This window comes from Rhinoraja longicauda, chromosome 12 (genome assembly GCF_053455715.1).
Source record: "Rhinoraja longicauda isolate Sanriku21f chromosome 12, sRhiLon1.1, whole genome shotgun sequence".
In the NCBI taxonomy this organism is placed as follows: Eukaryota; Metazoa; Chordata; class Chondrichthyes; order Rajiformes; family Arhynchobatidae; genus Rhinoraja; species Rhinoraja longicauda.
This window is the reverse complement of record NC_135964.1, coordinates 46,480,688-46,494,162: the sequence shown is the minus strand read 5'-3', so window position 1 is coordinate 46,494,162 and position 13,475 is coordinate 46,480,688. Positions and strand designations below refer to the sequence as shown.

Sequence of the window (13,475 nt, the reverse complement as noted above, 5' to 3'; positions counted from 1 at the left end):
GTGCCTTCTCCCTGCTCCCATCCGGCAGGAGGTACAGAAGCGTGAAAGCATGAACTTCCAGACTCAGGAACAGCTTCTTCCCCTCTGTCAACAGGCTACTGAACCGATTCACCTCTACCCATTGCGGATATTGGATTTTGTCTATGGAACTGATGCGCTACAATGCTGAGAACTATATTTGGCTACCTTTATCTCTATCTATTGTACTTGAGTTTGACTTGATCGTATTTATGTATAGTATATCTGATCTGTTTGACTAGCAGGCAAAACAAAGCTTTGCTCAATGTACCTCGGTACATGTGACAATAATAAACCAAAACCTCATGTTTCTTTGTTTGTCTTATGTGGGGGTGGGGGGGGGGAATTGGGGGAAACTTTCTCCAATCTATTACCTCAACGGAGATGCGATTTTTCTCCGTATTGGATCTCCGTCCCCACTGCGGCCTAACATCGAGGAGTTGGCGGCCTTTCCTGCAGACCGGCCCGGCGCTTCAAGCCACGGGCATGGCGCAGATTTTAACATTGGGAGCTGCGATCCTATGCCGAGGATCGATTGTGGAGAGCTCCAACTGCAGGGCCGGTGGACTTTAACATCGGGAAGTCCACGGTCTCTGGTAAGAAGAGGCCGACTCGGGAGCTCCAATGCCGCGGAGAGTTTGTCAACCGTCCCGACGCAGAAATTCGATAATCCCAACGTGAGGGCTTGGACAGTCGGCAGCGGCGACTGCGGATGGTTCAACAGCCCCGATCGCAGGTGAATAAAGAGGAAGGTGATTGAACATTATTACCTTCCATCACAGTGAGGAATGTGAAGTCCGTTGTGGTGGTTGTTTATGTTAAATTTTATTTTATGTGGCTGTGTGTCTTGTTGCTTTTTACTTAGTATGGCTGTACGGTAACTCAAATTTCACTGTACCTTAATTGGTACATGTGACAATTGGTACATGTGACAATTGGTACATGTGACAATTAAATTGAATCTTGCTGTATATCAATTTATTGGCAGTCAGTTCATTGTGAGCTTGCCAGGGCACTCATGCTTCAGGGTTAACCCTACAAATTAAACTTTCTTTGGGCAACATAGAAATATTGCAGGACCAGTCACTAACTAGTGATTAAAGTGGATGGTCTGGGTGATGTTCCCCTTCCTAATCCAAGGGTGCTGAGTCTAATTGTTGGCCCTTTAGGCTGACATTAGTGGTCTCAACACAGACCATAATTAAAAACAGGGACATCTTATCCACCTATGCTGTTTATATCAGCTGAAGAAGACTACAACATTAAAAATGATTGGCTACCAGAATGGCACAGAATAGTGAAAGGCTTGGATAGAGTGGATGAGAGGATGTTTCCACTGGTGGGAGAATCTTGGACTAAAGGTCATAGCCTCAGAATAAAAGGACGTTCTATTAGGAAGGAGATGAGGAGGAATTTCTTTAGTCAGAGTGTGGTGAATTGCACCTGGAGTATTGTGTGCACCTGGAGTACTGTGTGCAGTTTTGGTCGCCAAATTTGAGGAAGGACATTCTTGCTATTGAGGACGAGCAGCGTAGGTTTACTAGGTTAATTCCCGGAATGGCGGGACTGTCATATGTTGAAAGACTGGAGCGACTAGGCTTGTATACACTGGAATTTAGAAGGATGAGAGGAGATCTTATCGAAACGTATAAGATTATTAAGGGGTTGGACACGTTAGAGGCAGGAAACATGTTCACAATGTTGGGGGAGTCCAGAACAAGGGGCCACAGTTTAAGAATAAGGGGTAGGCCATTTAGAACTGAGATGAGGAAAAACTTTTTCAGTCGGAGAGTTGTGAATCTGTGGACTTCTCTGCCTCAGAATGCAGTGGAGGCCAATTCTCTGAATGCATTCAAGAGAGAGCTAGATAGAGCTCTTAAGGATAGTGGAGTCAGGGGGTATGGGGAGAAGGCAGGAACGGGGTACTGATTAAGAATGATCAGCCATGATCACATTGAATGGCGGTGCTGGCGCGAAGGGCCGAATGGCCTCCTCCTGCACCTATTGTCTATTGTCTATTGAATCTGTGGAATTCTTTGCCACAGAAAGCTGTGGAGGCAAAGTCAGTGGATATATTTAAGGCAGAGATAGATAGATTCTTGATTAGTAAGGTTGTCAGAGGTTATGGGGTGAAGGCAGGAGAATGGGGTTAGGAGGGATAGATCAGCCATGATTGAATTGCGTAGACTTGATGGGTCAAATGGCCTATTTCTACTCCTATCTCTTATGATCTTATGATCTTATGACGTACTCCTTGGTACATAAAACGGGATCTCTTTCAGAACTTTGCAAAGTCCGATTGAGGAGAATCGAAGCAGTAATTTTCTGGAGAGATTTATTGGTTTCAACTATGCACTCCAGCAGCTTTCCTCTCCCCTCCGTTTCCTACCACTCATACCACACTCGGTATTGTCAATTAATTTTCTATGGAATCTCTGCCATTTACCCATCTGTAAATCAACCTATTGCAATGCTAATGCATCGTCATTATCTAACTAACCTAGACTGCATAAACATGAATCAAAATGTATAAAAAGCTTTAAGAACTCAATAAATCAGGCGGTAATTGCAGGATGAAATGAATTCATATCTAAATCACTGCCTCGGTCCTGCCGAGTATTTTAAACTTCCCGTTTTATTTTCTGTTTTACATTTTGTCTAAATAAATTCCTCTTATTAAATCACGGTTAAATGACATTAGAATGGACATTTCAACAAATAAATGGTGTAGAGACCTGAGTAGTCTCTGTGTGGATAGCTTTGCATTGGTACCATCAGATGCCTATGAATTTGCAATTTGGAATGTAAACAATGAATTACAGCGTCTTCCTTTAAAAACTGGATTGAAGAGCACTTCAAAGCAAGCAAACCTTTCCTATTTCAGGCACACAGTGCATGCATTAATCATTTTTGGGTCAATATCTGGTGTGGCGCCAGGCTTAAGAGTTAATTCCTTTCAACTAAAGCATCCAGCCCAGCCCAAATTTAACATCAGAGATGCACGGCTTTCTACATTGAGGTCATAGTGCAGTATAATCCACTAACCTGTGGCAACATTAACTTTGTAGGTCTGTGACGATTAGGAAATATGTCATTGATTAAAGTTGCTGCAAATTCATAATCTCTACACATCGCTGTACAGTAGAGAGAGCAACTCAGAGATTACCACATTAAGGTCTTGCTTCATAACCTCTTGACTAACTCCTTGAAATCTGCCCAATGAACATCGTTTGTCCTTCTACTTATGTCATTGATATCAATATGGAAAATGATACATGATGTGCTCCATCAAGAGGGTGGTATCTGTCATTAAGGATCCCCACTATCCGGCCCATGGTACTGCTGCCTTTGTGTAGGAGGTACAGATAGAAGCCTGAAGTCCCACACTGTCAGGTTTAGGAACACCTACTTTCCTGCAACCACCAGATTCTTAAGCCGACTGAACAATCCTACAATTCTAATCCTACCTCAGCAACGGAACACAACAGACCACCTCTTGCACTAGCATGGACATGCTTTATAATTAGGTTTTACACCAATTTCTTGTTTATTCCACAGTATTTTTTTTCTTTTTTGCTGCCTTGCAGAATTTATATGAAATGTATGTTTAATTTAATTACAATTTATGTCTATGCATGTTGTCTGAGTCTGTGTGTCTGTGATGCTGCTGCAAACAAGATGTTTATTGTACCTGAATCTCACCATACTCGTGCATATGACAATAAACTCAACTTGACTTGACCACAACCTTGACTTGTTCACCCTTTTCTTACAAGATTTTCTGTAACTGTTCAGTTTAATTCCATTGAATCCATTTACACCTCACGCTGCCTCGGCAAACCCAGCAGCATAATCAAGGTCGAGTCTCACCCCAGTCACTCCCTCTTCTCCCCTCTCCCATCAGACAAGAGGTATAGAAGTGTGAAAACGCACACCTCCAGATTCAGGGACAGTTTCTTCCCAGCTGTCATAAGGCACCTGAACCATCCTATCAACAACTAGAGAGTGGTCCTGAGCTACTATCTCCCTCTTTGGAGACCCTCGGTCTATCTTTAATTGTACTTTACTGGACTTTATCTTGCACTATACATTCCCTTTGTCCTGTATCTGTACACTGTGGACGTCTCGATTGTAATCATGTATAGTCTTTCCGTTGACTGGATAGCATGCAACAAAAAGCTTTTCACTGTACCTCGGTACACGTGACAATAAACTAAACTAAACTAAACTAACCTTGGGTTCATAGAAACATAGAAACATGGAAAATACGTGCAGGAGTAGGCCATTCGGCCCTTCGAGCCTGCACCGCCATTCAATATGATCATGGCTGATCATCCTTCTCTCCATACCCCCTGATCCCTTTAGCCACAAGGGTCACATCTAACTCCCTCTTAAATATAGCCAATGAACTGGCCTCAACTACCTTCTGTGGCAGAGAATTCCACAGACTCACCACTCTCTGTGTGAAGAGAAGTACATATTCAGGTAGGCAAGCTGCCATCCTGGAATCAAGTCTGCAGCCACAGAAAAACCTATGTGCTCCTTCAAGTGTTGAATTGCATCGTACTAGATAGACGGAGTCAATGAAGTCTTGACCCTTCTCCTCTCTCCCTGTACAGTAAACTCCATCCGAGGTGTGATGGTCATGGTCTGAAACACCTGCAGTTCTTTCCTACACATGTCAGGGACAATGTCTGAATCTGCCGATTAATTTCTCAGAATAAGAGTAATAAGAATAAGTTACTCCGGTATCTTGTGTCTGCCAGGATAAGAATGCGTTTCAGATAAACTTTGTGGAATCAGCTGCGACTGTGGAGAAGAATGTGTAGGGTCGTGCACGGTGTATCTACATCAAAGCGCTGCAGCTAAACAGATCCGCCAGAATCCCAGGCGCTACTACAGAGATGCTGTAACGTGACAAGTGGAAACTCACGCCCTCCAGCCCCTGGGGTGGGTTTGTTTGTCCTGTTTAAAAGACCCGGGGCATCGGCGAGAGGATACTGTCACTTTGTTACTCGACTGACTAGCTCAGCTCTGCGGTGATATCATGGAATCTGCACTTTATTGTATCCGGGCCAAAACAGCACAGAGCTGCCGCCACTGCAGGGAGAGACAGGCGGGAGCAGGGAACCCAGGCCAGGCTCAGAGGTAAGGATTATTGCATTAGAAAACAGACACCGTACAGAAAACTCCCATTTTAAAACAAAACGTTGACCACATTACATTCAACTCCCTCGGCCTAATGCCGGCGTAAATGGTAAAGTGGCAACAGCTATTTATGTTTTGCAATAAAGCGATTAAAATTGTTCTAGAATTCATAAAGTGAAAAACAAAATAAAACTGAGGCTCATGTTAATACCGTTTTAATTAACGTTAACAAACAGCAAATGCGGGGAAGTGTTTCCATTAACTGCGTTTATTGTCCTCCTGTTGCAAATCATGAGGCGGTGTGCTGTGCAAACTGGCATTAAGAGTTTTTGCTTCTATTCCGGATTAATTTATCTTTCACCTCCTTTGTGTACAGTTCCTCTGCCTTATGGAGGCCCTGGGTAATGACAGCGAGAGACTCGGAAAAGCATAAACGGAGCCAGGTAAGGAAGTCATTGAGGATGCTTATTTAAACCGAAGATAGTCACAAAAAGCTGGAGTAACTCAGCGAGACAGGCAGCATCTCTGGAGAGATGGAATGGGCGATGTTTTGGGTCGAGACCCTTCTTCAGAAACGGCACCCACTCCTTTTCTCTCCAGAGATGCTGCCTGTCCCGCTGAGTTACTCCAGAATTTTGTGTCTATCTAAAGAAATGATTGTTCGCGTCCTCACCTGTCTACCTCTCTTTAAGTCTTTCCCACATCCTCAACATCACACGGACCGTCAACTCCGGAATAAAAACAAAAAGGGCAAAAAACACCGGGTTTTGCCAGTATCTTAGAAAAGATTCTTTCATCATAACTTCAGATATAATTTCACTTTCACAAACTTATTAATTTATGTCATTTATTGTTATTTATATTGATTCAACCTTTTCTACATTTCTTGCCCCTAGAAAATCCACCACTTTCTGTCGGGTGCTTATAAATAGTTTTTGTTCATATTTTCATTGTATTGCTGAATGTTTTTGACATTTTAGGATGTTGCTCCAACCGTGAATAACCAGCGTGAATAATGCGTAAAACAATTGGCAATTGTTTGCATACCCAACATTTCCTCTCGGGGACAATGTCTCGACAACTCGGTTGACTATTTGGAAGAATTTACGAGTTTAGCGGATGGCGGAAGGCTACGAGTTAGGTCAGGTAGTCTTTGAGAAAATACCATCCAAAAATGAGCTCAGTAGAATTGTAACATGGGATTGAAACTAGGATTGTAGCTTGTGTAAGAAATGAGGTGCATTGCGGTGAGCGAAGCGTGGTTATTAATTGCGATAGCGTTAAGTGAGGGCCAATTAATGCCGGAGTCTCATGGGGTTCAGCTTTATAACGAGCATTCCTCTTCACTGTTTTAATGGTCTGACAAAGCCATTGGGAAATGATCCGCAGTCACATTCATAGTGTTAGAAATATGTGTAATAGCCTGAAACTAGGATTTATAACAAATTTGAAACATGTGGACCGAGGTATTGTGAGGAACTCAAATCTGTGCTTAGCAGGTGTCTTTCAATATAAACAAGTGCTGCATGATTCATTTGGCAAGGGTAATTGCAAACATGTTCGCAGCATAAAGGGTTGTGAACTCAAAGTTGCTGAGCAACAGAAACATGTGAGGTTACAGTTCATGGATTAACGATGGTCCATTCCCAGTGTTCTAGAGGAAAATGGGATTGGGGATGTACTGCTAGGATAATTATATTTAAAAAAATCAAGGATGCCCCCAACTTTTAAGAGATTTTGGTCCAATTGTCTTGAGAATAATGTGCACAGGAATATTGTGCACTAGTAAAACCTCGTTTGATTGTCTTCTATTTTCAGCTCCTGTATTCATTTTTCAAAAACTATATCTAAAATTTGGAGAATTTCACTGAGTTCTTAAAATAACAACTCAATCTCATTTCTGAATGAATGGTGGGGGGGAATAACAGAGATTTTGTGTAAGCTATAAAGACACTGATTTAGGTTTGATGCCAGGAAGTATTTTCTTTTGTGGAAAAATAACCCTGGAATGAGTTATCACTTTGTGAGCTAGGTGTGGATTGTCTGCAAATGCTCTAAAGAAAGCTGGGTGCGTTTATGCAAGAAGAAACATATTCTTGAATTTCAGAAAATAAATGGGTTAAAAAAATAAGCGAAGCCGGACTGGGAACTTTCATCCCTGCTCAACAAATGAACCCAGGAATTTTGCTGAGTATTTTCGCCTTTTGCAGGAAAGCGTATTGTTCCAAGATGGCTTTCTTCTTAGATATAAAAAAGAAATAGAAGACCTGTTTATGTGAAACCTTTCATGACCTCTGCATATTATAAAATACTTTAAAGCCATTCAAGTCTGTCATTGCTGTAACATAGGAAATGTTGCAGACAGTAAGTACACAACAAGCTCCGACAAATAGTATTTTAGCATGGGATAGATTCATATTGGACATGTCATAAGGGGTAATCCTCTTCTAGAAAATAGTGCTATTGAATCTTTGATATCTTCCTGAAATAGTAAAAAGGGTGGTTGAATCTCTTACCTAGTAGTACAGTCATATACAAGTTTGTGAAAGATTAGATGTCAAAAATGAGACTGAACCCATGGGTTTAGGGTCAGAAGTAAAAGTGCTACCAAGTGAGACACAGCTGATGTGCTCATCTGAGAGCGGGTAAGAAGACCAACTTCTTTTTTGTTAACCTCGTTTTTTTTAGATACATTTCCCCACAGTTTATGTGTGACATTTTTGTTTTTAACAATGATTATTTATACCCATTTTTTTTCTTATTTGTATTTCATCTGTATATTTCTGTTTCTCTCAGCATTTAAGGTTCTATTTTTTAAATAAAGGTTACTTTTGGTTGCATTATGCTGCATTAAAATAACAGCCACCCAACGCTTTAGATCTGTATCTTCAATTTACATTCAGAACTGGAATGAAAATATAAGGTTTTAATCTGTTAGTTACAAGTAAGTTCCCATGAATTATATACATTGATTCTAGTACAATGGAACATAAATAATAGATTCCTTGTTTAGTAATTTACTTCCGTTCATGAACAAGGGAATACTAACCTAGTTCGATTCACCTGGGAATTGAAGTTCTCAACTTTTATTTTTAGTTCAGCTTCTTTTATAAGTCTTATTCATATTTTGTAATTGTATATTTTCATTGTCTTAACGGAACATCATTTAAGAGACATGTCTCTGCAAAGCACAACTGAATTGAAAATCGAAAAAATATGAACATGTACTATTACCATATTAAATTCACCAACAAGTCCACCATCTTGATCACCATCTTAAGAATGAATAGAAAATCTCACAAACAAATGAATTTTACCAGTGGTTAATTTGAAAGCTTGCACAGTTATTATTTATTACCAGCATAGACTCATAACATTGCTTTATCTAAGGGAGGCTTTGGGGACATCCTTTGTCGTTCATCAGTGAACCCACAAATAAATTAGAATTCCATAATAGCAACTATGAATATCAGATAGAATTCTCCCCCCCCCCCCCCCCCCCCCCAATCTAAACATAGAGATAAGTCCCACTTTTCATTTGCGGAACTCTATTGTGTAACTTTAAGTGCCGTTTTCAAAGGTTACAAATAATTGCAAATTTATAGACATTTCCAATGGAAAAAGTTAAAGTGACAGCGGCTGTATATTTGAGTTTCAGTTCGAGTTTAGTTTATTGTCACCTGTACCAGTGGAAAAACTTTTGTTGCATGCTAACCAGTCAGCAGAAAGACAGTACATACACATTTCTAGTTAAAGTAGTGTGTGTAAATATACAGAAACAAAGAACTGCAGATTCTAATTTACAAAAAAACCCACACAAAATGCTGGAGCAACTGAGTGGGTCAGGCAGCATTTCTGTGGAACATAGATAGACGACATTTCGAGTCGGCACCCTTCTTCGCTTGTCCATGTTCTCCAGAGATGCTGCCTGACCCGCTGATTTGCTCCAGCACATTGTGTCTTTTTTTTTGTGTGTGTGGATAGGCTAATCAGATTATCTGATTTGTTTTATACTATTTTGCTAAACTGACCTACTAAAATGTTTCATGACACTGACTGGAGTTGGAGGGTTCGGAACAATCTGCGGATTAATAAGCGGAGGTGCCTGAGGCATAACATAACAGGTATAACAGAGCTTTATTTGTCGTTCGGTACCGAAGTACCGAACGAAACTACATAGCAGTCATAGAAAAAAAAAAGAACACAAGACACATGACCCCAACACAAACGTCCATCACAGTGACTCCAAACACCCCCTCACTGTGATGGAGGCAACAAAACTTCCCCTCTCTTCCCCACGCCCACGGACAGACAGCTCGTCCCCGACCGACCCGCACAGTCCCCGCACCGGGCGCTGAAACGTCTCGCGGCCGAACCGGGCGATGAAAGGCCCGCGACCAAGCCTTGCGCAGCTAAGTCCCGCAGCCGAGCCGCACCAGCGGTGAAAAGTCCCGCAGCCGAGCTGCACCGGGCGGTGTTAAGCCCCGCAGCCGAGCCGCACCGGGCGGTGTTAAGTCCCGCAGCCGAGCTGCACCGGGCGGTGTTAAGCCCCGCAGCCGAGCTGCACCGGGCGGTGTTAAGCCCCGCAGCCGAGTTGCACCGGGCGATGTAAAGTCTCGCAGCCGAGTTGCACCGGGCGATGTAAAGTCCCGCAGCCGAGTTGCACCGGGGGATGTTAGGCCCCGCAGCCGAGCCGCACCCCGCGCCGTGAGGAAGAGAAAAGTTCCCCACACCCACCCCCCACACACCACCACCCCCTCCCACACATACACAACCAAAAAAATATATATAAAAATCATCCCAACACCGACACCCAACAAAAAAAAGACGGACAGACTGCTAGTCAGCCGCTGCCGTTAGGCGCCGCCATGGGCTGAGGTCGGGTTTTGTGAACGATTTTGAGGATAAAGGCAGTCTGATCAAACTGAAGGGTTTTAGGGATACAACCCTGGAGACTCTGGCGGTGCAGGTGGAACGTGTGGAGCCGACAGGGAAGAGAGGTCTGCAAAAAGAACAACGATTTCCACCACTCCACGAACCAACGCGACAAGGAAGATTTTAAGGAAAGCAAGATTACAGCACAACCGAGAGCTAAAGTTATACAGTCAAACAGCAATCTGTTAAATTGCAAATAGACACAAAATGCTGGGTTAACTCAGCGGGACAGGCAGCATCTCTGGAGAGAAGGAATGGGTGACGTTTCGGATCGAGACCCTTCTTCAGACCAAATTGCAAACTCCGGCCACAATTCATGGTATCAGGAAGACACTGGTTTACAGCCATGAATAGAATCGCCCATGGCTTTAAAAAATCTGACGCGAGGCTGATTTTGCTTTGCGTTTTGGACTGGTTGCTATGATAATGTGCAATGCTACATGATATTTTCAGGTTACGTTTTTAAAATAAATTATTTTACTTCGCAGTTTGGTTCAGACGGCGATGGTTCAGGGAGCAAGCAATCCTTGGGATTTAAACACCCAGTCAGGTGAGTAATAACCTTTCCCGGCTCTGCTGCCCAGTTTTGTCCCGCAATCTTTATTTTACAAGATCATTTTCAGTAGTTGGTAACCTGGCGAATTAAAGCAAAAAAGTCTACATTTATTGCATCCCTACATTTATGTAGTCAATAAAACTACAGCGTTTGTTAATTATTAGAATAAAGTCATAGAGTCATGACAGCTCGGAAACAGGCTCTTCGGCCCAACGTGTCCATGCACACCAAGATGCCCCAATCTATACTAGTCCCTCTTGCCCGCGTTTGGCCCATATTCTTCTAAACCATTTCCTGTCTACGTACCTGTCCAAATCTTTTTTAAATGTTGTTATAGTACTCGCCTCAACTGCTGGAGTAATTCAGCAGATCAGGCAGCATCTCCGGAGAAAAGAATTTCTGTGTAAACCAACATCTGCAGTTCCTTCATACACGAAACCAAATAGGTGACGTTTCGCCGAAACGTCACCTATTTATTTTTGTGTATGAAGGAACTGCAGACGTTGGTTTACACAGAAATTCTTTTCTCCGGAGATGCTGCCTGATCTGCTGAATTACTCCAGCACTTTGTGTCTACCTCCTCTGGCAGCTCGTTCCATATACCCACCAAACTGTGTGATAAAAAGTTGCTCCTCGGATTCCTATTAAATTTTGCCCCTCTTATCTTAAACCCACGTCCTCTGTTATTTGATTCCGCCCCCCTACTCTGGTTAAATGGCTCTATGCATCCAACCTACTTCTCTCAGGATTTTATCATTTTCTTCCCACAGGCCATCAGGACTGTCAACTTTTATAACCCCAGAGACTAAATTTTTGTCTACACTATAGTAACTTATTAACTTTAATTATATGCTGTAACTGTAATTCTTTTTTGTGCATAATCCGCAGGCATTGCCACTTTCATTTCACTGCACATCGTATATGTGTATGTGACAAATAAATTTGACTTGACTTGACTTGATTTCAATATTAAAATAATGGAATACATTGTTCTAATATTGAAATGACACAAAGGGCTGGAATAGCCCAGTAAATCAGGCAGACATCATCTCTGGAGAACATGGATAGGTGACTTTTCGGGTCGAGACTCTTCGAAACATGGAAACATTAAAAAAAAATAGGCGCAGGTGAAGGCCATTCGGCCCTTCAAGCCAGCACCGCCATTCAATATGATCACAGCTAATCATCCAAAATCAGTACCCCGTTCCTACTTTCTCCCCATATCCCTTGATTCCGTTAGCACTAAGAGCTCTATCTAACTCTCTCTTGAAAACATGAATACATCCTAATATATTCATCTCAAATCAAGAATCGTCAAGAGTGTTCTTTTGTCATATGTCCCCGATACAACAATGAAATTCTTACTTCCAGCAGCACAACAGGATATGTGAACGCGGTGGACTGTAAACAATATAATAAACAAGAAATAAAGTTCAGTGTGTGTCTATATACACATGCTCACACATGTGTGTGTGTGCGTGTGTGTGTGTATATGTGTATATTTATTTATTTATATAAACCATGTCTCGACTGAATCAGTCGGTTTATCGGTTCTTCGTGTTTCACTCCCAAGGTTGTACCTGCCCCGATCCAAGGCCGATCACTACTTGCATCTGATGGGAGAAAAGGTTCTGTCCAGTTTCCCTGTTCAGGCAACCATGCACTTTTACAACGACGATTCGGATACGGAAGAGGAGTTGGAGGAGGAGCACGACGACCCTATCTCATCCCTTGACCGAGAATCGGAAAATGCTCCGGAAACAACGGAGATGTTTTGGAAACAGTGAGGAGAGTCAGGGGAGGAGATGGATCGGCTTCAAAGCGGAAGATGCTGCCTTCTGAAAGTGATATCGTGACAACAAAACTGAGAGTCCCCAACTCAACCCCCGGCTCTCAGCTCCTCCACTTCAATTGTAGCAACAACGGATGCGGTTGCAATTATTGTTTGCATTGATCGTTGCAAGGAAATGACAATTTGCACTGTTGTGTATGTATATACGGAGATATTTTTTACCTTTATTTTATTACTGTAAGTTTAAAAATAAACTTTCACCTGGAGTTAAGATTTACTGCAGAACAACCAACTAAGCAATAATTATTACTAAATGAATAAATTGTTATAAACCATTAAGCTTTGAAACAAAACTATAATTGATAAAATCATGATTAGGATAGATAGGTGCATGCAGAGTCTTTAAACCCAGTATAGGGGAATCAAGAACCAGAGGACATAGGCTTGGGGTGAGAGGGGAAAGATTTAATATGAACTTGAGAGGCAACTTTTTTCACAAGGAGGATATATGGAATGAGCTGCTAGAGGAGGTCGTTGATAAAACCTTTAAAAAGTCATTTGGGCAGGTACATAGATAGGAAGGGTTTAGAGAGGTATGGGCCAAATGTGGGCAGGTGGGACAAGCATAGATGGGAGATCGGTTTGAAAGGGCAAGTTGGGCCAAAGGTACGCTCGATGCGGGGTTCCCAATGAAAATGGAAAGTGCTGTGGTTTCAAACATTATCTCCCATTGAAACTTTCTTTGGATTTTGGCCATGACATTAGCATTGATGAAAAGTAAAAGCTCCACAAAGACAGTAAATTTATCGAGTTAGCGCATCATGAATGTGCAGTTAAAGACTCACCTGATACCACAGTAGAGCTGGAGAATCTCTAAAAGCAAAGCACAGTCAGGAAGAGGAGATTGGACTTATTGCGTGCTTGTCTAGTTCAATGGCAGCATGCCACATTGGCCTGGTCTTGCAATTGGACCAAGTGTATCTTTACATTGTGCGGTGTGTTAGTTCTGAACTCCCAGTCATTAAG

General features: G+C 42.2%; 1 protein-coding gene across 1 annotated transcript; it reads left to right on the top strand.

Annotated features, from left to right (window-relative positions):
• Positions 1 to 5,065: 5,065 nt before the first annotated feature.
• ripply3 (ripply transcriptional repressor 3) lies at positions 5,066 to 12,444 on the top strand. Its single transcript, XM_078408788.1, has 4 exons — positions 5,066 to 5,166; positions 5,543 to 5,609; positions 10,590 to 10,651; positions 12,231 to 12,444. The coding sequence occupies exons 1-4, from the start codon at positions 5,066 to 5,068 to the stop codon at positions 12,442 to 12,444; spliced, it is 444 nt and encodes a 147-aa protein (XP_078264914.1).
• The last annotated feature ends 1,031 nt before the right edge of the window (positions 12,445 to 13,475 follow it).